A 26,344-nucleotide genomic window follows, 5' to 3' on the forward strand; every position below is an offset into this window, starting at 1 on the left:
GGCGGGCCGAATTTGGTTCTAAATTTAGACCGGGGAACTGAACCAGGAGCAGATGGATGTAGTGTTTATGTGAAGTAATAGAAAGGACATGTAAAGGTCATTGCATAAAAGGTCTGTACTTTTAGTAGGTAGTAAAGCATGGATGTTCAAAAAAAGCTTTTTGAAAACAAATGCATTTATTAACAGCATTAAAAAAATATTTCACCAAAAAATTACTATCAGCGATTCTCATTATGTACGACACCGTTATTATGAATAATAGTTTCCATCACTTCAGCGCCTGCAGGTCAGATTTATGAAATATGTTTATCTAATGAGGCGAAATCACATCAAACGGCAAACATTCTGACTAAATACATCATCTTGAAGAATCAGTGAAAGAATACATCTAAATAAAGTAATAAAGAAATCAATAGTATTGTTGGTCTCCCTTTTTTGCAAGTGCATCATGGTCTGGAGTAAAATTTGTTGTGGTAATTCTTAGGATAGAGCCGAGGTGTCAGTCCGTTAACCTAGATCTGTGACGGGCTTTGTTGACGTTCATGTGGCTGAACGGCTGCTCACACACGTAGGTCGAGCCAAATTGTCCACACTTTTTTTAAACACTCGGCACTCAGTGTCCACCTTTCTTTTCCTTGGGCCACACATTTTAATGGAAGGGTTCCAGGGGAAGGTTTGTGGGTGGCATTAGCGTAAAACTATCTGAAAGCTCAGCGCGCGAATAACGAGAATGCTGACGTCACAGCCCATGCTCGAAATTCAGCACTGATGGAAATAGAACGCGGAGTGCGCCGGGTCCGTACTACTTAGTACGTACACGTACTTATGAGTGTGCATCGAGTTTTCTGACACGGCTTCCAGGAGTAAATGCGCGGGCGGGCGCTTCCCTTTCTATTGGGGAAACAAAGTAATTGCAGGGAAAATGACCAAAAAAAAAGTTTAATAATACAATTTATTCAGGTTTGGCGGGCCGGATTAAACGGCCCCGTGGGCCGGATGTGGCCCGCGGGCCGTAGTTTGCCCACGCCTAGGTTAGTAACTAACCTCAACCATACGCTTTCTGCTGGGTACATGTGGTACTGCACCCATCCCACTCATTTCTATGTGGAGAACGAGATGCTCAGAATCAACGTCGGCTCCCCCGTTTTCAGGACACCTGAACGCGTTGAGCGAGCTGGCTCGAGTGGCTCAACAACCCTCTATTCACCCAGAATGAACGTCAAAATGGCCATTTCAACCACTTCCGTTAAACCGTTCAGTTAGCTTATCCCAACTGACTGAGGGGTAAAAGTTCTAAATGTTTGATGTTTTAAAGTGTTTAAAACGTAAGCATGACATCATAGGATGGTGCATTATTAAAACCGGCAAAGAAATACCAGAATAGTTGAGGAAAATGGCGATTATAATCCGTGTGGGCAGAGTCAAACATTTCGGTCCACCCAGCCAGGGCTTCTCGCCTCATTCTGCAAAACAAAACGCAGCCTCTATTTTATCTAATCGTTTTCTTTCTGGTGTGGCAACAATTAGTGTTCACAAAAAATATTCTAGAAATGTCGACATTGAAGTCAAAGTTGAGAGCTGTTGGTTCTCCCTAGAGTTGCTAAATGGTGAGACACCCTCATGCAAGTGGCGCCCCGCCATTTGAGATTTGTTGTTGGTGAAGGCTTTTCGAAAGGCGTCCCAAAACATTGCCTCAACTTCACAAAAATCACTTTTATTGTCTCCAGTCCAACACTTTGTCAAACATGCTGAAGGAAGGAAAAAGTCGCCAAAAGTGAGCGGTCCTCACCAATATCATCATCGCTTTGCAATTTCGTGCCCAGAAAGCAAGTCAATGTTTCTTTGCCCCTGGCAGGGCTGATAAGGGGGAAAAAGTTTCAAGCTTTTGTCTTTATTGTGCTTGTTTGAAAAATAAATTCCACACTGAGGACTTTATGGCGACAGCGAGGCGTCAACCAAGTCTCGTTTTTGCAACCGTCGCTGTTCCGCCGTTCCCGCTCCTCAGGTTGCCGTGAGGCCGGCAAAATCCCGCTTGGTCTCAAGGCACTTGAGTGTCATGGCGGATGCACCCCGAAGCAACAAAAATGCACCCAACCCCCAAAATTAGGTGTGTGCGTATGTTCTCAAGAGTGTGTTCTCGTGCATGTGTGTGTGTGTGTGTGTGTGTGTGTGTGCGCGCGCGTGTGTTAGTGTGTTTCTGGGTCGAGGGGTCAGCGGGGTCACAGTAATAACTGGAAAAGAATGCTAAGCTAAGAGCCATCAATGTTCAGAATGCGGGGGCCAGCGCGTAGGCGGGGCTAAACGTGGTGGCGATGTCACCTCTGTCGGCCAAGTAGGATCAAGTTTAGGATGACGTGCGGCAGCCAGTCGCCAGGACGGCGGGGCAGGGCCAGCGAGATCAGGTCTGAAAGAGGAGGAGAGAGCAAGAGAGCGGGATCTCATTGGCATCGTCACAAGTATATGTTCACAATTCAAACAAAGCACAGTGAAGTCAGTTTGCTCAACCCCACAGATTCAGCGGGCGGCGCTCTCGCTTACTGTCGGATGGCGGGTCTTGGCATGGGCCTTCCTGGATGGTGATGTCGTCGACGGCAATGTCGCCCTCAATTCCGGAGCCACGCACCCCTTCCAGCACCACCTGAAATAATTCAACCATTCAAAAGAATTGAAATCGCGTTCTGATATCAATGATGATTTGGTTCAACGTATAAATAACACACAAATGTAGTGTACCAAAAGCAACTTCTACTGGTGTCCATAAAGCGCGGACACATCGATTTGACACGATTTGAATTTTGCCATCTCTTTTGCTTCTACTCTTCCTCCTCAGACTGAAGATTGTCGAGAGCAGAACATATCGAAGAATGCGTTTTTTGTTTTTTTTTAGCATGTGGCCAAACTTTACGGAGTGCCTGTACATCAAATGTTGAACGCTTTAGTTGGATCAATTACCTTTTGAAGTGACAACAGATTACTATTATTGAATGACTACTACTCAACTTTGACTATTATTTAATACCTGGAAATCGGCGTCGGGGTGAATGTCGATGGCCGTGCGGCGCCATCGGTCGCCTTGGTTACCCCTCAGACTCCAGACTGGCATCTCCGACACCCCTTTCTGCCGCAGGGAGACACTCAGCGAGCCTACGTTCAACAGGGGAAGTTGAGGCGAGCTCGGGGCGATGGCACGCCGAGCGACACCGCGCTCACTCACCGATGTGCTTGCCGTACATGTGGTAGTGGAAGGCCAGGCAGTAGGTGGAGCTACTTTTGGAGCCCGTGTTGAAGGAGGGCGACAGGAGGCGGGCCTTGTCGCCCTCTGTTCTGGGTCGGGACGTCTCGATGTAAACGTAGTACCCTGCGGGACACCACCGTAGCCGCTCAACTTTTTTTCTCAACAAAAATGAGATTGTTCGTCAAGACAGGAAGCGGATGAAATCCTCAAAGGTCCGCAAAAGTGATTTAAAGAGCAAGCGGCAAAACGGGAAATGATCTGAGAAGTTCGCTGTGTGTGTACGTTTGGGAGCGATTACTTGAGAATACTTGTATTGTTATGATTACGCAAGTAGTCTGCCTTCACAACAAAGAGTCAGACATGCACATTTGTCTTTCCTGCGCCTAACACGTACGTACCCTCTTGAAATTGCTGAAATTGCAAATTTGGCAAAATTCAGCCCCAGAAATAGAATTAGAAATCTGGTAGAAATGTCAATGGCAAGTGGAGCCGCCCAAAAGCCTCAAAAAGCCTCAGAACGTCTGCTATTTGCTTTGAAACATCCATTTTGAACATGTTCTTTCCAAATTCAGTTTAAATTATCAACATGAACTTTGCTACACGTCAATCATGAGTAGAAGGACAAAGAAAGTCAAGCGTTTGGCTTTGAAGCATCAATTTTCAGCACATTTTGACCATCCCAAGATTTAGTCCATCTGCCAGCGGATTTGAAGCGGGAGTGTGTGTGAGTGAGTGACCTTGTTTGGAGCCACGACGGTCGGCGCTGGGTCCGGTGTTGGGTGTGTACTTGGTGTCGCGGGAGGCAGCGCTGTGGCGTGTCCAGTCGAAGTCGTCGCTTTTGTCCTGAGAGAAGAGACACATGGCCTCGTCCTCGAAAGCACACTGGAACTCCCCTGCGCACACGCACACAGGCACAGGCCGCACGCACGCTCGGTATGTGATATCACATTGATACTCTGCTCTCAACATTAGGTGGATATGGGACTAAAAACATATTTTCAATTCCTGATTGCAAACTTCTGCTCCATTAAAGTTAAATACGGCTGAACCATACTTTAAAAATCCAATCCATTGTAAAGTTCTGCATGTTTGACATAAGCAGTTTTTTGGTGTCCCACTAGGGGAGTCCATGCACTACACGTAGACAATCTCTGCTTTGAACCTTCAATATAGCAAACGTCACGGTCAACGTGTGTTGGAGGGATTACAAAGGAGTACTCACTGAGGTGTGGATTCACAGGCGCTGCGGAGGGAACGCGACATCAATTAGATGGGTGCACATGTGCAGTGCAGGCTGCGCTCAGCTGCGCTCGGCTGCGCGCGGCGGCCACGCCGGGAAGTACCGCTGTAGGTGATGACGCGCTCGGTGGGGTCGCCTTCGCCGTAACGCGTGATGGGCGTCAGGCGCACCATGTAGGACTCGGGCTTGACCAGCTCCGTCAGGTTGTGGGTCAGCAGCTGGCCCTTGTGGATGTTGACCTCCATTGGGATCTGCTGCTCCCACAAGCGGCCCTGCCCCACCTGACACATGCATGTGCGTGCGCGTTCACTCGGCTTAGCGCGCAACCACGGCACTTGGAGCGGCGTCCCTTTGTGCCTCACCTGGCGGATGCCCAGCCTGTAGGCTAGGATGCGGTCTACACCGGCGGGCTCCATTTGGGTCCATTGCAGTGTGAATCCATATGTGCGGGGCCGGTTCTGCCACAGGGCACCGGGCGTGTCATAGTAGAACTCGGGAGGGTACGCCTTCCCTGGCGGAGGTACAACGCGGCCACTCAAAGTGGAGAGAGCTTGACATCAAGCGTGTGTGTGGGTGTTGTGCGAAAGGGAGAGTATTCAAGTCCAAAGAAGAAGCGTGACAACTGGCTGACTCAGCTCTCGCACATGTTAAGTTCCAACGTGACAAACGGGAAGGAGCGATGAGCAAGCTAAATCAGAGCAGAAAATGTCCCGTCATGCATCGGCATGCGCCGCCGCGACTAACCCGTGACCAGGAAGGTGCATCTGCCTGCTCCGGCCTCGTTGCTGATGTCGCACGTGTACTCTCCGTAGCCTTCGCGGTTGAGCGCTCGCACCTGGTAGCGCGTCTCGTCGCGCGTCTCGTCAAACTGGCCCACAGTCAGGAGTCGGGAGCCCAGCTTCCACTCATAGCGCAGCGGCCGGGCCGGGTGGGCACGCAGCAGCCGGCATGTCAGAGAGAAAGCCCGACCCAGAGCCTGACGCACCTCCGACAACACCGGCTCCACCGCCGGTGGGACTGCAAAAGGAACTGGGAGTCAAAAGTGGCGCGGCGTTACGCATAGAGCCCGACCAATATGGCATTTTAGAGGCCCGTCTCCAGGGCTGGAGAGGGCTGGGGGGCTTTGTGAACAAAATTTTCAAAGCGCAAATGTTGGCCGGGCACAGGTGTCGGTGCGCGCTACCCACACTGCACCACCAGCTGTATGAGGGCATGTCGAGGTTTGACATTAAAGCCGTTGTACTGGCTGGTCTGGCAGCGGTAGGTCCCGCCCATCTCCCGCGTCACGTTGGCCAGCCTCAGCACGCCGTCGTGACTCTCTGTCTGGGCGGCTGCCTTGGCCGGCGGGGGCGCCTCAGGTGCCGCAGGACCGTCCTCCACGCGAGACCACAGAATGACAGGTTTGGGTTTGCCTGACACCAAACACTGCAGCTCCACCGCGTCGCCTTCCTGCGTGATGATGAGTGAGCGCCCCCTGGGCACCGTCAACTCTGGGGGAACTACGACCGCACACCCAAGGTTCTGTTCATCAAGTTGAGCTGAGTGAGCCGAGCGCCGAGTCCCCCTCACCTCCCTCACCTGTCGTGGATGAGATGTTGACATCGATACTAATCTCGGGACTTCCCCCGTCCCTGAGCGAGGCCACGCAGGTGTACGTTCCAAAATCGGTGAACTTGAGGTCGATGATGTCCAGGTTGGTGACGCCCGGCGACATTTGCACGTCTGAGTGCGTGATGACCATTCTCTCGGAGCTGCGCAGCGGCCGACCGTTCTTGAGCCAGCCGAATTGCAGCTCCTCGGAGGGCGTGGCCTCCACCTCGCAGCTGATCTTCACCTCACGCCCGATCTGAATGTGGTCATCGTCATGGTATGGGTCCGGAGTGATCCAGAAGCGAGCCTTACGCAGACCTGACGGAGAAGCAAGTACAAACAGGAAGCGTGTCGGATCAAACAAGGAGTGCGAGAAGTGGGTGGAGTTGCAAATGGAAACTGTGCCGAGTCAGAAACGGTAAGTGGCCGAGTCTCGCATTTGCCCGGAATGATTCCTACGCCATTTCGGGCTTGGCCACACGAGAGCACACGTTTGCGTACACGGGTGCCTTTGTACATGTGTGTGCAGTGGCAGGCATCACCCGCACCCGTATAGCGCCACCCTTCCAGCTGACCGCTGGCCTCACCTCTGACTAGGATGTTGGCCGACTTCCTGGCAGCGTTGCCCACATGGTTGTCGGCCAGACAGCTGTAGACGCCGCCGTCGTCGACGGTGACGGAGGGGATGGTGAGCTTGCCGCCCTGGGCCCGGCTCCTCTTGGGGAGCGGCTCCCTACCAGGACGGAGCCACCTCAGGGCAGGAGGAGGGTTGCCGCCAGACGCCACGCACACCAGCGTCGCCGTCTCGCCAGGGTTCACTACCAGCGGGTCGTCCAGGAGCAGCTTGACGGAGGGAGGGGCTGGCGCACACAAAGCACACCCACCTGCCTGCTGTCACCTCCTGATGCGCTGCCGGCATGCGTGTGTGCAAGTGTAGGCATGCGTACCCGTTCTGTTGTTGAGGCTGAAATGCGCGACCTTGTCGGCGATACCGCACACGTTCCTGACTGAGGCAATGCACGTGTAGTTGGCGTAGTCCTGAGGACGGAGGTTCTTCAGCTTCAGGATCTTCGTCTCTCCCTGAAACGCGCGCACACATCGTTTGAGATGTGCTGGGTGGTCAGCGCGCTGGAAGAATGCTGGCGGCGCAAGCGCACCTGTGTGAAAAACGGCTCATAAATATCCACTCCGGCGTCCGCTCCCTGCGACAGGTCTTGGCGACCTCTCCTCCAGATGTAGCGCACAGGCGGGTTGGAGGTGGCCACGCAGCGCAGGAACACCGTCCTCTCAGAGTAGAAGAGCTCCTTAGCCCCGTCACCCACGCTTTGGTGCACTGTGACCAGTGGCTGGTCCAGAACTGCACGGCAGAACGTGTGACCTTCAGGGACCGCTTGAGGAGTTTTCATGCGTGCATGCGTGCTCACAGTATACATCAACCCGTATGGAGCGGATGGCGGGGGTCCCAATGCCGTTGTTGGCCTTGCAGTAGTAGCGACCCCCCTGGTTGCGGTCGATTCTTTCTATCTTTAGTGTGTCGTCGTGGGTCCGGGCGTCGTCTTGCCGTTCCAAAGTTCCGCCCGCAGTTTTGGTCCAGCGGACCTGTTCAGAAGACGGCAAGTGAGCAAGCAGCAAGTGAGCAACCTTCTCCTTTCCAAAATGTGTCATCAACAGCTACGTTTATGTGAACATTTTGTCCACGAGGACAACTCTCGGCCGCCTCCCCCACCCCCAAATGGACAACAATTCCCCATCCGGGCACCAGGTGAGGCATACTGACCTGTGGTCGCGGGTGTCCAGTGACCAGGCAGACAAGTTCCAGAGTTTCTCCTTCTTTGATGGTGTAGACTCGCTCGCTGAGTCGCTCCTCCTCCACGTTGCAAGCTTGTCCCGAGTGCACGATGCGAACTGTAGGTGGCGCTGTGCACCCCCGCCCACACACATCCCACATTTTTCTTCTTTAAAGCACAATTAGAAATGTTGCCTGTCGCTACGGCAACACAAAGATCATGTCTTGAAAACGATCGGAATAACGTCAGGGACATGCCCCCCCATCATGACAAAAGGGTGACGCAGCATTTAGCGACAACGGTTGGAAGCGCTGGGCACAGAATTGCGCCAAAACCTGATAATAATGAATGAAGGGCCGCGAGGAAGACGAGCACGAGGAGGACGGTGAAAGAAAAAGAACGTGGGTAGGGGAGGGGCTCGGCAAGGATGTCCTACTTTGCCTCTGCTAATTTTAGCCTGGGATTTTTCTGTTGGTCTCCTCTGACGGCTGAATGCTGATGTCATCAGAGACACACACACACACGCACGCACTTGACCTCGCGTGGCATTTCCCAGTACCGCACACATTCAGTTGACGTTCCAGAATATTAGCAGCAGTGTTGTGCGTGCACGCGTGCTCTAATCCGAGGTCAGCTGCTTTTAAGTGTGTCATGCGTTCTCCTTCCTCTGTGACGGCGTTACATAAGATGCCCGACTCCACCCCGCCTACTTGACCGCCCCCCTCGCTTTCTCTCATCTTTCTTTTTGTAGGCTGAGGACACCGCAATCAGTCAGTGGGCCGGACAAAAATAACCGCCATCGCCCCATTGGCTGGCAGCCGCACACACTCATGCATACGGAATGAAGCCCCCAGAGGCCCGAATGATGAATGGAAGATTCACTCACACGATTCCATGCAGCAACCAGCGCAGATGAGCTGTCAATCACAGGGCGATAGTGTCGCAATGTGAAGCATTACCCTACCATTGAGACTCCTGTCGGAGCCAATATTTAGGGTTCCCACCGACAAGGAAATATTTGAGCTGCGAGAGCGCCAGACCCCTGCTGCGAAACAGGGCCTGCAAGTTGCGCAACATTCGGCCACTCTCAGAAAAAAAAACTGCAAACATCATCTGATTTTCAGCTGGATGCTAAAATGTCATTCACTTTATCTAGTGTTCTATTGTGTTAATGTGTACAAAAAAGCAAAGTTTCGCAAAAAAGGATGACTTTTTTAGGGTTTTCAAAAGTGCTAAATTCCAATTAAATCAGCAGCTGATAGACCTGAATTGTTGTAATATTTCTAATGAAAAAAGTGGGCGGGGTTGTAATGTGTTCAATGCATTTCAATTTCTTTCAATGGGGTGATTTGAAACGGTTGGAGATATGAGGGTTTCTTTCAAGAGCGCAAGTATTCGCAGCTAGCTAGCAGTTTGAAGATGACGATGATGAAGATGACTTGTTGCCTCCATCTGCGAGCGAGCTCGTCATCGCTGAACATCAACGTTGGCGCAGATGTTCATGTCTAATCCGCACACACGCACGCGGGCCTGCTGTGATGTAAACTACATGCAATCCACACCGGAAGCGCTCAAATGGCCAATCCTGAGTCACTCCACTTCCGGTGTGTGCCAGGTGACCTTGACAGGTGTTTACCCGCCCGCGGGAAAAACGACCGCGTTGTCACGTGACTCGAGGCTCCCCTCTCTGACGTCGCCAGGGAGAGGTGGAGGGGGGGGGGGGGGGGGACAGGTGCACGCGCACAGCCGGTCTACCTGTTGCTCCACACGCCCACGCTGTCAGTCGTCACAAGGTCACGTGCGTACGCGCGCTTACCGTAGACGCCCTGCGCGTGCATGCTGTGCACGAAGCCGCTCAAGAACCACACAAGCGCCACCAGCGGGCCCATCTTCACATCCTCCCTCCCGGGACGAACTCGCGGGTCCAGGCTCCTGCAGCCGCTCGGCGCCCCTTCTCCTGCGTCTCCTCGTCCTCTTCTTCCTCTTCCTCAGAGCAGAATCGTGCCCAGAGTCGGCCTCTCATGCAAACATCCCGAGCCGACGCGTCCCGCCAGCGGCCCCCCGTCGGCCGGGCGGTCAGGTGGTCCAGCTCATCCCGCAGCAGGAGGCCGGGGGAAGACGCAAGAGGAGCGCTTCGGGCGCCTCAGCTAGGCGGCTCTCCTTTGCACTGACAATGTGTGTGCTTGCGTGTGTCTGTGTGGGCGCGTGGGTGCGTGCGCCGTTGGGAAGCTCTTGCGTCCGAGCGAGTCCTGCTGTGGGTGCGAAGTTCCACGTCACTCGTGCTGAGCCACCCTGCAGAGCCTCCTCGCGGTCGCGGCCTGCGGTCAGGATAGCAGCGGCTCGTCGCGCTCCGCCAGGCCGCCGAGGTGCGAGCAGAATGGGCCTGAAAATGGAGCGCCGGTCCGCTCGTTTGCTGCTAGTGGTGCTGGATTTTACCGGTGAGACGTCGGCGAGAAGCCAAGTCGGACGCAGTGGGCCGCCAACATACTTCCTGCTTGGCTTTTCACAGTAAAACGGTCGGGAAGACACAGAGGTGCGGCCTGGAATTTGTTCTGCTCAATCAGCGGATCTGCCGGAGACAAATTTGACTTTGGTTAAAAGGCACTAAAAGTGTCCATGTTCGGCCCCAGGAACAAAATCACTGGCTTCTTTTTCAAATGCTTTTCATTCATGAGAAGTAAAAAAAGATCATGTGATTCAAGGTAACTTGAGCAAATTGCCCAGAGAGGAGTGAGTGGGAGTATTCATTCTCTCAAAGTCGTTTGGGTCGTGTTTGTGGCTTCCCAAAAGAAGCAACAGGCAAGTTGAAGAGAAAAGCTTTTTATTGTGAAAATGTCTCCTGCCAGATGTCGTAGTGACGCCAACTTAGTAGACATAGAAAAGAAGAACCGTTATAAAAATGAAGTTTGCACACGCTCAGTTTGCAGCATTTTCGATGGTCAAACGATAAAAAATAAAAATACACACAACACAGAGAACCCCCAAAAAGAGAAAAAACAAGGCAGGCACTCCAAGTTAGCATCTGCGTTAGCATCCTGTTCATGCTCCTCCTCTTCTGTGAGGCAAAAAAACCAAAAACATTAAACAAATGTACCGTGGTTTATTTAGTCTTTTTCCTCACTCTTCTCATCAATTTTTTTAAATTGTTGAATAACACCCTTAACATTGATAGTAAGAGAAGAGCCTCAGCACCGTCTTCTCGTGAAAAAAGAATAATTTCCAAAACACAGACATAGATTTTGTTCACACTTAAATGACGGGGAAGGCAGCCGCCGTTTTCACGCGCAACCGAGGAAGGGAACGCTAAGAAAAAGTGCTTTGCTGGATTTTGGTGGAGTTTTTTTTTTTTTTTTTGCCACAAGTGCGTGTGCACGCCTACGTTACGTGCGCAATGCGCGCACTGAGCCGCAAAGCATTCTGTGAAACCGGAGCCGTCGCTTTCACACCTGCCGTCACGCGATGCTGAGCATCCTTTGACGCCCGAGTGCAAAGCTCGCTTTCCCTCGTTTGTGTTTTTGACATGTCAAACTTTCAGGACGCGGCGGCCTCGTACTCTTCAGTCTTGTTTGCTTTGTCGCGTAACGTTCTTGGAGAGCGCCGGCTGCTTTCCTCAAGACACCGTTTCTCCACTTTGAGCCTTCTACATGCGCCCAAGCATTTTTCCCCCACAAGTAGTCACGTTGTTCCTCGACAATATTTCCAGCGCTTAAACAAAAACTCTCCTTTTTCTCTGCCTTCAGTGCTCAAAATGCTCCAAAACGGAACTGCTCTTTGAAATCGGCATGCAGTCTTGGAGACAATCGTTGTCGGAATATCTGAATACGTGAAGCCGCAACGACCGGGTCAAAAGGACTGTGTCAAAGGAGCCGAGGAGTCCCAGAATGCTTTGCGTCGCCCGCCCGCACCATGCATCCACCCGGTTTTGTCAACAAGACGACGGCACGAAAGCAAAGCAGAGAAGAAGATGGCCAAAAATTAAAAAAGAAAGTACAAATGTTTTCTTTTTTTTTTGTAGTTTCCTGCAGCACAGCAACCTCCCTGGGTTGTTTTGGGGTTCACACCAGAGCACAGAGAAGACACGACGACGACAGCTGCGGCGGTAACAGCGCACACACGGCACAGAGCAACACACAGGAACAGGAAGTGGCGACACCAAAAACGCGGCGACGGAGGGGAACACACACACACACAAAAAAAGAAACACTTGCGCGCTGAGCACATGTTTGCGGGCTCATCTTTTTCATCTTAGCAAAAAATACAAATGACGTAGATTCACAGTGCTCGTTAGATTTTTTTTCCCATTTTTTGGGGGGACAACGCCCACTGGACATATGGTTGGTTTTCCAAAGTTGGCGGAAAAAGAAGTGCGGAAAACAAACGTATCATATCAAACAGCAAGCGGTCAGTCAGACATTCATTTTTAAGTTAGCCATTCTAACTCGTTAGAATCAATGCTAGCCGATTAGTCCCAATATCAGCTAATTAGTGTCATTGCTGACCAATTACCATCCATGCTAAATGATAAACTCTCTCACCAGCATCACCTTTATCTGTTAAGCTTCAGTACAAGCTAATTAGCATAAATTAGTCAATTACAGCTGCAATGTAGCTGATTAGCATCCATGCTAACTGATTAACATCAAGCCAATTACACTAGTGATGCTAAACGATTAGCACCGATGCTAACTGGTTAACTTTGCGGTTCACTGAGTAGCATCAATTCTAATAGCCAATTAGCCTTAAAGCTAGTCAGTAACTCACTTCAATACTTATTAATCAGCCAAATGTAGCCAATTATAGCAGTAATGCTAATTGGTCAGCATCAACAATTGCTAACCAATCAAAATCAACGCTAGCTGCATAGCCTCAGTATCACTGAGACGATAACGTAGCGCCACCAGTGTGTCGTCCTCGAAACTCCAAGATAGACGGGACTGGGTGATGCAACAGGAATTAGTTCCACATTCTCAAGTCACTTTTTTTTCTGTGCATGTCACTTTTGTATTGTTTTCTAGCCTTGCCAGCGACAACAGGAAGTAATGATGTCAACAACCTTCAGCTAGATCAGCGAGGGAGCAAAATGGTGGCAAGTGAGGATTTTAAAAAGTGCTACACAAGCTCTGGCATTCAGTTCATCCTTCCATCTTTCCCTTCTATTTGCTATCCTCACTACTTCTTTTCTTGCCTGTCCTTCCTTCCTTCCTTCCTTCCTTCCTTCCTTCCTTCCTTCCTTCCTTCCTTCCACAACACAGTAGAGTCGGAAGCACAGTAACCCGGTCTCCGGTCTGGGCCGGTTTGGGCCAGTCCCGGCTAGTTGTCCTTTCTCTGGGCTTGGATGCCGTTCGTGTAGATGGGAAACGGCAGCGTGGAGAAAATTCCATCAGCTGTGGTGAACACGTTGGCAGCGGCGGCTGCGGGCACCTGCGCTGTCCCTGCGGTAGCCCCTGGAGAGCCTGCAAAGGGCCCTGTGGCGGCAGCGGCTGACATGTTGAGACGGTGCACGTGGTGGTACAGCATCTCCATGGGGGTCTTGGGGTCCAGGCTGAAACCCGGGGCGTCCACAAAGTTCACAGAGGCGTTGGGCAGCAGGCTCCCCGGCGCCATTGCGAGCGCGACGTCAGCGGGCGCATAGCGGATGGTCCCGGTGGTGTACACACGGGGCGGCGTGCTGCCACTGGGCGCCACCGTGACGCGGTGGACAAGCGGCAGGACCATGTTCCCCGCCTGCAAGCGCTGCAGCACTTCCAGGTCACCTGAGCACAACAGCGAAGATGACGAAGATGAGGACGTGGCCAAAGTTGTGGCGGGTGAGTCTTGCCGCTTGTCGCGCGGCGACGCCGAGAGGGGCGGCGATAGGGGATCTGCCGAGGAGCCGCTGGAGGGCAGCACTAAACTGGCCGGGGTGGAGCTTCCATTATAAGGGGGCTTCCTGGCCCCAGCCCCGCCCTCGGTGGCGGGCGGCGTCAGCGCGGCGTCAGGAATGGGGACCTGGAGGGAGCCGCCCTGCTTGAGGGGTCCTGGGGTGGCCGGCTTGGCCGTCATGCTGTACGGCGATTCGTTGCGGGAAATCTCCCTGTTGGGCGGAAAGTTCCAGATACTGCTGTCGTTGTCAAAGTTGATGGGCTCCGACATTTCCGTCTTGATCTTCAGGACCGCCGACGTGCTGCCGCCCGGGGACCCGAGAAGTTGCAAGGAGTCTGGCGCCGCGGTGGCATCCATCAGCGGGACTGGGCTGGCCAGCGTCGATGACAGGCGCAACTTTCTGCCTCGCGTCCGGTCCCATTTATGCAATTTCCGCCGCTTACGGCTTTGGAGCTTTTCCGGGCCGCTGCTGGCCGGCTCATCACCGTCCCTCTCCTCTTCCTCCTCCGACGAGGACGACTGCGAGGGATAAAAATGCTCGTCGGCCTCGCTGTAATGCTCCACTTTGATCTGAAGGCCGTCCAGGACGCCGTCCATCCTGTCTGCTGCTGCCCCGCTGACAGCGTCAGCGGGCTCGGCGGTGTCGCTGTCTGGGCTGTCATCGCTGTCCGGACTGTCGGCGTCGTCACTAGATGTCTCGGGCTCCTTTCGCCGCTTGGCTTCCTGCTCGGACGAGCTCTGCAATCGGCCGCGGCACTGCAAATTGGCCTCCACGTCCGTGCCATGCTCAGATTGGCCTGGCTTGCATGCTGCCTTCTTGTTGTCTGGCGAGACAAACAAATATTCCACAGATGAACGCAACAAAAAAAACAAGATGCGCTGTTCTCCCCTTAAGTTTGGGATGGGCCAAACTCACCAGAGTTTTCTTTAGACTCGCAGTCCGAGTCAGAGGATTCCAAGGAATCCGAAACCTTTTCTGGAAGGTTTGGCATCTGGCCAAAGTCAATGGGCGTGTTCTTGTATTCGTGATTACTGCGTATGCAAACGTGGAATCACATGACAAATTAGAAAAAAAATGGCAATCTTAAGAAACAAAAAGTATTAAGACAAAACTAAAGAAATGAGTCAGCAAATATTTAAAACAATATGATATATATTTCCTTTCTGTCTTAATATTTTTCTCAAACCGCTGTTCCTAATAAAATGATGTGTATGAATGTCTAGTTAAAATGTGTCCAAAAATACAATCAAAATAAAATCTTAACTTTTGAAACTGTTTTAATGAATGCCTTAATTTTGATGATAAATAATAATGCGTGATCGTATGATTGAAAGAAGGAAAAATGACTGCAGCCTGCGGGACATCAAACCTGAGCACATAGTTCACCCAGATGACGTTCTTGTCGCCGGCGTTCTTGACGTTGACGGCGATGGTGGCGCTGGACTGGATCCAAACGTAGCCGGCGCTCCTCTGGATCCAGCGGTAGTACTTGGTCACGCACTGGCCTTTGTTCATAACTGCGCACACACGAGGGCACGTCACAAACCGATTCTCGCTCGGTCACCTTCCAAATGTAGCTTTTGTACGTGGCAACCACGCAGCCGAATGGCTGACTTGCGTCATCTCAGGCGCGGTGAGCGTTTTAGTCCACTAGGTGGTGCTGCGAGTGTGTGAATGAGAGCACGGTCAAACGACCTCCACTCGCAATTCAGGTGAGGAAAATTTGGGAGCCGGGGCAGGACGGGAAGCCTTCTTGCGGGCGGAACGATCTGGCACCAATGCTAACGGCTAACCATTGATAAAGAACAGTGGCGGCCCTGAGCAATTTGGTACCATAGGCAAGATTTTCCCTGGAGCCCCCTTGCCGTGGTCGTGGTGTGCGGCGTATACACCACGCAAACTCGCGGACTCAGCTGCGTGCATCTAGCACGGTGCTCGAACGTGATAGATCAGGGGTCACCAACACGGTGCCCGCGGGCACCAGGTCGCCCGTGAGGACAGCATGAGTCGCCCAAAGTACTGTTCTAAAATTAGCTCAAATAGCGGCACTTGTCAGTGAGCTGCATCTATTTATTTTACAGTCAAACCTCGGTTTTCGAACGTCCCGGTTGTTGAAATAATCGGAATTCGAACAAAGAATTCGAGATTTTTTTGCTTTGGTTGTCCAACAAAATTCGGAGGTCGAACCTCGCGAGATGAGCCGGGAGGACCCGAGAAAACCCGACCGGGCAGCCCGGATGCCGACTGACTCCGTTTTTATTGTATTTTCGTTACTTTGAGGATTGTAGTAACCCCTAATCATGCCTCCAAAGAAATCAAGTGGGAGCATTAAAGCCATCCTAAAACACAAAGACGCTCTCAAAGCAATGCAACAGTGAGCGCCCGACGCGCTGCGGATGCGCGATCGGACCAAATTAAGCTCCCTGCGCACAGAGGTCCACTTAAATTTTGGAAAGTACAACACGACTTTAAAAATGTTTTCTAAATTTTAGCGACGGCTCTGTCACAATAATGCGACAGGCACGGTGCAGTTGCGCGGTCAGCGACGCGCTACTGTTGTGCGTTCGGCGGTGCGCTGGGGTTGCGCGATAGGACCAAATTAAGCTCCCTGCGGACTAAGGTCCACTTAACATTTTTAAAGTAAATCAGGACTTTAAAAATATTTTCTAAATTTTAGCGACGGCTCTGTCACAATGGTGGGCGACGCGCTACGGTTGCGCGTTCGGCGGGCGCTGCAGTTGCGCGATTGGACAAACATGCGCAAATGAAAAAAAATGCTTAAAAAAGGCGGGGTTTTTTGTCTTGAAATGGATTATTTTTTTTTCCATTACAGTGAAGCCTCGGTTTTCGAACGTCCCGGTTCTCGAACAAATCGGTATTCGAACAAAAGTCGGATGTCGGACGAAATTTGGTTGTCGAACCTCGCGAGATGAGCCGAGAGGACCCGCATGCCAACTGACTTCGTTCGTTATTACATTTTTGTTACTCTGAGGATTGCATCAACTCTAATCATGCCTCCAAAGGAAGCAAGTGGGGGCAGTAAAGCCATCCTAAAACACAAAGACGCTCCTAAAGCAATGCGACAGTGAGCTCCCGGCGCGCTGTGGTTGCGCGATCGGACCAAATTAAGCTCCCTGCGCACTGAGGTCCACCTAAATTTTGGAAAGTCCATTAGGACTTTACAAATATTTTCTAAAATTTAGCGACCGCTCTGTCACAATAATGTGACCAGCGCGGTGCAGTTGCACGGTCGGCGGCGCGCTACGGTTGCGCGTTCGGCGGTGCGCTGCAGGTGCGCGATCGGACAAAATTAAGCTCCCTGCGCACTGAGGTCCACTTAAAATTTGGAAAGTACATTCGGACTTTAAAAATATTTTCTAAATTTCAGCGACGGCTCTGCCACAATAATGCGACCATCGCGGTGCAGTTGCGCGGTCGGCGACGCGCTACGGTTGCGCGTTCGGCGGTGCGCTGCAGTTGCGCGATCGGACAAAAATGCTCCAATGAACAAATGCTTAAAAATATATATATTTTTTTGCTTGGAATGGATTAATTCTCATTCCATTATTTGTAATAGGAAAACATGATTCGGAATTCGAACTGTTCACTTCTCGACCAGCCTTCTGGAACGGATTGTGGTCGAAAACCGAATCTCCACTGTATTTGTAATGGGAAAAATAGATTCGGAATTCGACCGAACCGCCTTCTGGAACGGATTGTGGTCCAAAACCAAGGTTTGACTGTATTTTTGCTATTCTTGTTAAAATCTATTTCAGAAGTGTGTGTCAAACTGGTAGCCCTTTGCCTTAATCAGTACCCAGGAATTAGCTCTCGGTTTAAGAAAGGTTGGTGACCCCTGCGCTCGATCTTCTGCTGGGCTAAACCCAAAGACAGTCAGCTGGAGGGTGTTTGTTGTGATGCCCCAAACATAGAATTGTTAAAGCCTGCAATATGTAGGGTGCCTTTTATCAATTATATCAAAATGTGCATTTATATGAGTTAGAACAACTATTAATAAAATAATAATTAAAAAAAAAAAGTTTGTTTTTTTTGGGTGGTTGCAGGTCTCCCCCCCTCCCCCAACTATCGCCCTAGGGTCGCCCTTGACAAAGAACCTTTTGGACGACCACCGGGGCGAGAGTTGCCGTGGGGGGAGCTGTTGTGGAGGCAATTGTCGTGGAGGCAGTTGCCGTGGAGGCAGTTGCCGTGGAGGCAGTTGCCGTGAGCCACAAATGTGATAGCAGCGAACAAAGCCATCAGGTCAGCTAATCAGAGAGAAGCAAGAGCGGGAAATAAGACAAACGTAGATGGTTTTGGGGTTGGTTGCTTGTGGGGCGCACGTCGCTTGTAGCTTAGCTTAGCTGTGTGTGCACTGAGTCTGCCAGTCAAGTACAAGAAAAAGACAAACTTTGCTCTTGGACATTAAAGTCACTTTATGCTGCGTTTTACCTACGTGCGCAGGTGTGTATGCGTGTGTGTGTGTGACAGGCCTTTGATGTGTGTGTGCCTTGATCAAAGGTGGTGGGTGTCCACAGCGACGATCTGAGCTAAACTGCCTGCAGGCTTTAACGCTGAGCTCTATGTCAAACACTCCCGCTCGCTCTTTCTCTTCGTTTTTGTGCCATAGTGTCCAATCGTCTCCTTTTCGACCGTCTTTACCAGTGGCGTCCCTCATCATCTTTGCAAATCGCATCTCGTCAGCCACGGAGGCTTAAAACATGAATGATAGATTGGAAATCGTGTTTGGATCTTGCTGAGGATGAGGATGAGGAAGGTGTGGAATGTGGGCAAGGATGAGGGGAGCAAGGTAGGACGAGGAAGGGGGAGGTGAAGATTGGAAGGCCGAGGATGAGGGGGGTGATGATGTTAAGGTGAAGAAGGAAAGTTAGGAAGAAGAGCTTGATGGGCATGAGGAAGAGGATGAAGGGTGAGGAAGATGAGGAAGGCGATGATGAGGGTCAGGAGGAGGATTTTGACTATGATGCTTTTCAGTAGTGAAGCTTGAAACGAAGCTTCAAATTTGCTTTATGAACAGGTTATTGTATTTTTTACCTCCTGGCGCCCCCGTTCAACATCAGGCTCAAAGTCTGTTGACTTGCCATCAAAGCCGCATCGCAACTAACCTGGCGTGGCTTGAATTGTTCCTGTTTCCGGGCAAGTCCTACTTGGGCGCTACTCACGGTCGAGGTGACTTTGCCTGATGGCGTCCACGTCCTCGGCGTGGATCAGCTGGTAGCAGCGTTTGCCCACAATGTCGGTGGCGGACACGTCCATGTAGTCGCTGATCCTGACAATGTAAACGTGAAGTTATACACAACGCTTTGTGTGTGTGTGTGTGTGCGTGTGTGTGCACATACGCGCGCCTACAAATCAAAATAGAAGAATTGAATGTCTTCAGATCAACTCCCAAGTGTTCAACTCCTTCCGAGTGGCCGGATTCTCAGGGCAGTCCAAGTTAAGACCCCACATTCCAAACTTTCGAATGAATTCAGATAAGAGCACACCTCGTCCCCCCGAAACCGCTTTTGCGCTTCCTGTAATGGAAGCGGCCGGCACTCGTCATTGTGTCGCTTGCAGCAGCCACAAAAAGAATCCATTTGAGCCTTGGCTGTTTTTCCCCCCTTTTCCTTTTTTGGTAACAAGAAAACAAGCCGCTTTTTTCTCTCTTTGCGCGTTGTCGAGCCTGATAGAATATCGATGGTCGGCCGGTTAAATCGTGAGCGAGATGGTATCTCTTTTATCTGGACGGTGGCGAGCAAGATAGATCCATCAGAGACTCTGCCGCCCGCGGCTTATGGCGCGCCGTTTGCTCATGAATAAAAATGTGCGATCGGCCACTGGATGGACAGACGGACGGACGCGGCCTCACGTTGGGAATCTTGAAAGAAGGCGGCGGAACGAAATTCAATCACATGCAATAGTGGAAGAGGCAAATGCGGGAAAAAAGTTTCAAGCGGTTTGTCATGCAAGCAATGCCGCTAAGCTGTTAGCATTAGCACGCTAACGGCTGGACAAGGGCCATGTGATGACTTGGAAGAGGAAATGCACAAACACATGAGTCTTGACTACTTTAGCACGATTAGCATTGGCAGAGTTCATCTCGAAGAGTTCCACACCCAGTGGCTGTTCTTCACTGAATTACTCCCTGAGCGAGGCTACATCCGAACGTGGTTTTTGTTTTTTTATTATAACAGTATACGCGCCAAAATATTTTAAAAGAGCCTTTGTAAATGTAATTGCGATTGAACTTGATATACCAGAATAACTCTTATACAAAACATCCCTTCATGAATTATAAATCTAAATAAACATGCCTTTACATCCATACATTCATCCATCCATTTTCTGTACCGCTCAGTCCCCACGGGGGCCGCGGGATGCCGTTACATGCTAAATATTATTAATTTAAATATCATAATAATGAAAGGAATAACTTAATAAATAATAATAATTATAAATATTAACGTAATAAATGTCATGAATGACAGACAATGACAAGTTTTTCAAGGAAGGAGGAATGATTAGCTCCTCGGTAATGAAGTGGGTGAAACAGCAACGTGTACTGAAGGAATGGGGTTGAAATACAAAAAGTCCTGCCTAGCTACAAAAACAGATATGCTCAAACCTCATTGAATAAAGTACATAAGCATATAATTATACCTACACACCAAATCAATAAAGAAGACATAACTAGACATTTATTGATAGGGGGTAATGACAAAGTATTTTATAATGATCTGATATGTATATCTGAGCACTTTGAAATAACAAATGTTTTTTGATATATTGCCTGAATAGCTTAATGACCCTTAAAGAACTGCATGCCTGATGATTTTCTAAATCACGGACACTGCCAAAGTCGTCTAAAAATGTTCAGTACTTGATTGTATCTTATGTTTTGACTAATGCTAGACGCCAGTTTTCGATTACTACTGAACGTTCTGGACAGAGGGAAATATTTTGCCTAACAAAGAAAATATATGGTTGAAAGCATGATTAAACTAAGAATATGACGACGTAAGCAAGTACATGGAGTATCAAAAGAACAAACAAACAAAAACATGGTAAGTGGTGAGTACAAACTTTGCATAGTCAGGGAACATTAATAAATTGATGATGTCACAGCCAAAAGCTCACATAATTCCGTACAAAATGACAAAATTGAAAGAATGATGAATGGATGAGGTGCGACAGTGTATGTGCAAGAATGGAGGAGAATGTTTACAGGAAGGTCACTTGGAAATACAACCAGCAAGTGCCAGAGGGAGACAGCCAAGAACCCGGCCAAAGATGATCGTCAAGGCGGAAAGACGGAAAGGAAAACAACAGCCCCCACACACATCGAATCGCCCATAATCAGCACCCAACCCCACGGAACCAGCTCTCACCGAACCAGCACCCACTCCCATGGAATCAAACTCTACTGCGAACTTGCCCCACCCCAAAGACTCATCACCCATCAAACTCGGCCCACACCGGCATGTGCAACTGAATATAAGCTGACCAAAAAACCTTGAACGTTGCCTTTTCTGAATGGAGACTTTCTGCTCTTTAGTATGGTCGCACGAAAGGCCCAGCGCTGTATTGTACTTTTCTGAAAACAGAGCTTCCTTAACAAGAATTGTGATTGAACTCAACCAACCTGTGTAAGTCTAATTTCTGCTTCAGTGTCTTAACATTTTCCTAAATCTGAAGAAATCAAATGAGCACGCAGTGAGTAAATTGGATAACAGGTGATTGGCAATGGCTTTTGCCGTGAGGGCGCAGATAGCGTGCTCCCTAATTTGTAGACAAAATCCAACAGTACATATTTTGTTAAGTTAGACAAACTCATAGACTTTTTCATGTTCATATGTGTAGAAATCTTATTATTTTATATAAACATAACTGCTCAATCAGAACACGGATACAGCACACAGAACTGTGTTACCTGCCAATACACATGGCCGCACGCACGCACGCACGCACGCACGCACGCACGCACGCACGCACGCACGCACGCACGCACGCACGCACGCACGCACGCACGCACGCACGCACGCGCACATACACACAAACACACGCACACACACGCACACACGCACACACACACACACACACACACACACACACACACACACACACACACACACACACGCACACACACACACACACACACACACACACGCACACACACACACACACACACACACACCCTCACACTCTCACACTCACACACTCACACACTCGGGTGACTCCCCCATACTCATAGATACCAAATGGTCAGGTCACGCTTTCCCGCCTTTTCCGGACAGTATAAAACCATCTGACCTGGAGAGGGAGGCTGTTGTTTCATTTGCTGCCGTGCCTCGTGTACTGGTCGCCATTAAACAACCCAAGATCTTGCCAATAAAGAACCAACTGTTACTCCACATCTTTGTTTTCCTTGCTCAACAACGGACATCATTCACAACACGCAACAGTAACTGCCCCAAATTCTATGCTTTCCACACTTTCAATTATGACACAAAAAACAGTTGTCTTGAAATATAGCTGCACTAGCAAATGGCAACTGTTTGTCGATGAAACTAGCTTCAGATATGAACATTCCGTTAGCTAATTACGGACCAACGAAATAAGTAGGCCTAATAACTGAACTTGTAACGGTCTTGTTGTAAAGCACAATCTTATAATCTTAAAATTAGATCATGTCGAGTTAAAACCGAATTATAAATTGTGGCCTATAAGCAAAGCAAGCATATGGGAAGGCAGAAAATTAACCTAAACAGAATGCTAACAAACGTAAAAGGTAGGCTATATCATGAATTATTATTAGCCCTTAATTTACAGTGTTGGGAACTCACTACCTGTTCAAAAAAGTAACTGCGTTATTAATTGTATTATTGAATAAAAATAACTTGTTACAGGGGAAAGTGTTCGTTTAAAAAAAAAACATAACACGGTAAATGCACGTTTTTGCCTTTAACCTCAATGAAATTGAAATTCATGTTGATATCGCCACCTTGAAAATGCTAACTTTTTAGCTGTCCTGAGGCACCATTTCTGCCTCTTCTGTGTTGTGTATACTACCGATGAGCGTCGGTCAGCACACGTGAAAAGCACAGGCTCTGATTGGTTACCATAACGCTGCCTTAGCCAATCGCTCACTGACTTGTTAGTTAACCCGGAAACTACGCACTTGCCTCAGGCTCGTCCACCCAGCCTGCAGCTGAAGGGGAGCTAAATTGCCAATTCCCCAGACAGTGATTAGGGGGAAGGAGGCTTGTGACATAAATGAATGCCGCCCATGTTGCCCATGCCAAAAACCGCTACTGTCCACACTGAATATTTTCTTTTAAATTGTTTGCGTCTCCATGAGAAGAATTTGCATGAGCGCAATGGCGACACATTGATTCGTTTGCCTTTATCTTGTTAGTTCACCTGTTTTCGCAGTAGACAATCTTGAGGTCCATGTTGACGCGCGTGACAAACATCTGACAGTCGATGCGCACCTCATTGATGGTGGGCGGCGGCAGGGCGTGCGCTACCACCACCATACCCATGATCTGATTGGGTGTTGAGCGGCCGTGCGTCAGCGCCATGCGGATGCGCAGGCGACCGGTCACGTGGATCACCTGAGGCACAAACAAATTCACAGGCATTTCAGCCAAATGGGAAGCCTGAAGAATGAGGCCAAGCCAGGCCAGGCCAGACGAGCCACCTTGTATCCTGACGACTTGATGTGGACGCCTCTCTTGGTGAGCGTCGACTTCATTCGGATGAAGAAAGAACGCTCCAGACAGTCGTCCGGAGACAGATTGCCGGGACTGCTTGACTCCGCTGAAAGCACAACGTTGGTTCAAAATAAACACCCTCTGTCAAACACACGGCGACTTCTGCGATGTTGTTGAAGAGAGGATGACGGCAAGCCCACGTGTGGAGGGAGGACGCCGCAGACCGGGCCGAGCAGGACCGAATTCATGCCAATGCTTACTTGTACTCATCTAGTCTGTAGCGAGAGCATGTAATAGAGATGTTACAGGAGAACTACAGGTGGTCAAATGTCAGAGCTTGGTCGCCACGCAGCTAACGATCACCACGCAGCAGTAAGTCGTGATCCTTTTTCCAGTTTTTGCTGTTACGTTGTTGCCACAGACGGTCCATTCCTGTGCAGTTTTTGTTGTTACTTTGTTGCCACAGACGGTCCATTCCTGTGCAGTTTTGTTGTTACTTTGTTGCCACAGATGTTCCATTCCTGTGCAGTTTATTTCGCAACTTTGTTTCACTGCGTTGCAGCGAGGATTTGTGTTGTGGTATTTTTGCCAGTGATTATTAAACCTTGGTTCCAACATTTCCAACTCCGCCAAGGTTTTCAAGAGTGAAAGAAACGAACGTGGAGTGTCAAGGTCTGTCACAGTTTGTTTCCTTGTTTTAATGTTGTCATAGTTTCGGTTCGCATGTCTGTGGGCTCGCCCCTCCCCTCCTGTGCCCTGATCAGTGTGATCACCCTCACCTGCCTCTCGTTAGCTGTCTTGTATTCAAGTCTTGTCTGCCCCTCACACCCCTGTCGGATTGTTTGCGTCTCATGTCTTCTTGTTTCTTATTTCTCTAGTTGCTTATCTGTTCTCGTCTTGTTTCATCTTTCTGTTCATTTATTCGCATCCCTAGTCGAGCATCTATAGCACCAGTGTCAAACTCAAGGCCCGGGGGCCAGATATGGCCCACCACATTTATATTCTATTGTGCATCAAATTTGTGTCATTACTAGAATTGCAAATTGTCTTTACTTTTAATATCTTTTTTTTTTAACATTTGACCAGTTTTTACTCGTCTGATTTGAGAACGAGTTATTTTTCAGTTTGTTATTATAGCTTTTACTGTATATAACATGAGGTGCTCATACATTTATTTCGGTTGACAGTCATAATGGCCCTCGAAAGAAGCTATGACTACAATGCGGCCCGCGGAAAAAAATTAGTTTGACACCCCCGGATCTATAGTCTGTCTTTTGAGTTTGTTCAATAAACCCTGGTCCAAGCTACATTTGGTCGCCCAGCTCCATTCACTTCATAACATGGAGAGGAATTAACAAAACCAAGCATCTCAAGAATGAAAGGAAATACATCCATCCATCCATCCATCTTCTTCCGCTTATCCGGGGTCGGGTCGCGGGGGCAACAGCTTCAGGAGGGACTCCCAGACTTCCCTCTCCCCAGCCACTTCATCCAGCTCATCCCGGGGGATCCCAAGGCGTTCCCAGGCCAGCTGAGAGACATAGTCTCTCCAGCGCGTCCTGGGTCGTCCCTGGGGTCTCCTACCGGTGGGACATGCCCGGAACACCTCCCCAGGGAGGCGTCCAGGAGGCATCCTGATAAGATGCCCGAGCCACCTCATCTGGCTCCTCTCAACGTGGAGGAGTAGCGACTCTACTCCGAGTCTCTCCCGGATGACCGAGCTTCTCACCCTATCTCTAAGGGAGAGCCCGGACATCCTGCGGAGAAAACTCATTTCGGCCGCTTGTATCCGAGATCTCGTTCTTTCGGTCACGACCCATAGCTCGTGACCATAGGTGAGGGTAGGAGCGTAAATCGACCGGTAAATTGAGAGCTTTGCCTTTTGGCTCAGCTCTCTCTTCACCACAACGGACCGGTACAGGGTCCGCATTACTGCCGACGCTGCACCGATCCGCCTGTCGATCTCACGCTCCATCCTCCCCTCACTCGTGAACAAGACTCCAAGATACTTGAACTCCTCCACTTGGGGCAGGATCTCATCCCCGATCCGGAGAGGGCATTCCACCCTTTTCCGATCGAGGACCATGGACTCGGATTTGGAGGTGCTGACCCTCATCCCGACCGCTTCACACTCGGCTGCGAACCGTTCCAGCGAGAGCTGGAGATCACGGCCTGAAGAAGCCAACAGCACCACGTCATCTGCAAAAAGCAGAGACGCGATGCTGAGGTCCCCAAACCGGACCCCCTCAACGCCTCGGCTGCGCCTAGAAATTCTGTCCATAAAAATTATGAACAGAATCGGTGACAAAGGGCAGCCTTGGCGGAGTCCAACCCTCACTGGGAACGAATCCGACTTACTGCCGGAAATGCGGACCAGACTCTGGCATCGGTGATACAGGGACCGAACCGCCCTTATCAGTTGGCTCGGCACCCCGTACTCCCGAAGCACCCTCCACAGAACCTCCCGAGGGACACGGTCGAACGCCTTCTCCAAGTCCACAAAACACATGTGGACTGGTTGGGCAAACTCCCATGCACCCTCGAGGATCCTGCCGAGGGTGTAGAGCTGGTCCACTGTTCCACGGCCAGGACGAAAGCCACACTGCTCCTCCTGAATCCGAGGTTCGACCTCCCGACGGACCCTCCTCTCCAGCACCCCTGAATAGACCTTACCAGGGAGGCTGAGGAGTGTGATTCCCCTGTAATTGGAACACACCCTCCGGTCCCCCTTCTTAAAGAGGGGAACCACCACCCCAGTCTGCCAATCCAGAGGCACTGTCCCCGATGTCCACGCAACGTTGTAGAGGCGTGTCAGCCATGACAGCCCCACAACATCCAGAGCCTTTAAGAACTCTGGGCGGATCTCATCCACCCCCGGGGCCTTGCCACCAAGGAGTTTTTAACTACCTCAGTGAC

The 26,344-nt window shown here is 50.2% G+C and overlaps 2 protein-coding genes across 8 annotated transcripts in view; both read right to left on the reverse strand.

Moving 5' to 3' along the window:
* Positions 1-156: 156 nt before the first annotated feature.
* Positions 157-10,289, reverse strand: mdga2a (MAM domain containing glycosylphosphatidylinositol anchor 2a). 3 transcript variants are annotated; one of them, XM_049740210.2, is made up of 18 exons: positions 9,669-10,289; positions 7,843-7,982; positions 7,490-7,664; positions 7,223-7,422; positions 7,013-7,145; positions 6,653-6,949; positions 6,054-6,383; positions 5,663-5,974; positions 5,220-5,492; positions 4,838-4,986; positions 4,579-4,756; positions 4,458-4,478; positions 3,973-4,128; positions 3,215-3,358; positions 3,020-3,144; positions 2,539-2,638; positions 2,320-2,404; positions 157-1,463 (listed from the first exon to the last, which is right to left on the reverse strand). In XM_049740210.2, the coding sequence occupies exons 1-18, from the start codon at positions 9,739-9,741 to the stop codon at positions 1,319-1,321; spliced, it is 3,036 nt and encodes a 1,011-aa protein (XP_049596167.1). In that variant the 5' UTR covers positions 9,742-10,289; the 3' UTR covers positions 157-1,318. The 3 variants fall into 3 exon arrangements, with proteins under 3 accessions (XP_049596167.1, XP_049596168.1, XP_049596170.1); XM_049740211.2 differs by having other exon boundaries at positions 6,653-6,925; positions 9,669-10,288; XM_049740213.2 differs by lacking the exon at positions 157-1,463 and having other exon boundaries at positions 1,699-2,404; positions 6,653-6,925; positions 9,669-10,286.
* A 367-nt stretch (positions 10,290-10,656) lies between these two features.
* Positions 10,657-26,344, reverse strand: part of LOC125980737 (neuronal PAS domain-containing protein 3) — a 102,751-nt gene continuing 87,063 nt past the window's right edge. For all 5 annotated transcript variants that reach the window (XM_049740214.2, XM_049740215.1, XM_049740218.2 and 2 more), the window contains 6 exons: positions 23,416-23,534; positions 23,136-23,329; positions 18,896-19,002; positions 15,085-15,232; positions 14,631-14,746; positions 10,657-14,538 (listed from right to left, as the gene is read on the reverse strand). In XM_049740214.2, the coding sequence (XP_049596171.1) occupies positions 13,163-14,538; positions 14,631-14,746; positions 15,085-15,232; positions 18,896-19,002; positions 23,136-23,329; positions 23,416-23,534 (2,060 nt within the window). In that variant the 3' untranslated portion in view covers positions 10,657-13,162. The remainder of the gene's footprint in view (positions 14,539-14,630; positions 14,747-15,084; positions 15,233-18,895; positions 19,003-23,135; positions 23,330-23,415; positions 23,535-26,344) is intronic.

This window comes from Syngnathus scovelli, chromosome 14, assembly GCF_024217435.2.
Source record: "Syngnathus scovelli strain Florida chromosome 14, RoL_Ssco_1.2, whole genome shotgun sequence".
NCBI classification, from domain to species: domain Eukaryota; kingdom Metazoa; phylum Chordata; class Actinopteri; order Syngnathiformes; family Syngnathidae; genus Syngnathus; species Syngnathus scovelli.

Excerpts from the sequence above, each read along its gene's own strand:
- mdga2a (XM_049740210.2), bottom strand. The coding sequence starts at position 9,741 with ATGGGCCCGCTGGTGGCGCTTGTGTGGTTCTTGAGCGGCTTCGTGCAC. Across the intron at positions 7,665-7,842 it reads CTGGACACCCGCGACCACAG|GTCCGCTGGACCAAAACTGC; the intron begins GTCAGTATGCCT and ends TCTTCTGAACAG. Across the intron at positions 4,987-5,219 it reads ATGCACCTTCCTGGTCACGG|GGAAGGCGTACCCTCCCGAG; the intron begins GTTAGTCGCGGC and ends TACCTCCGCCAG.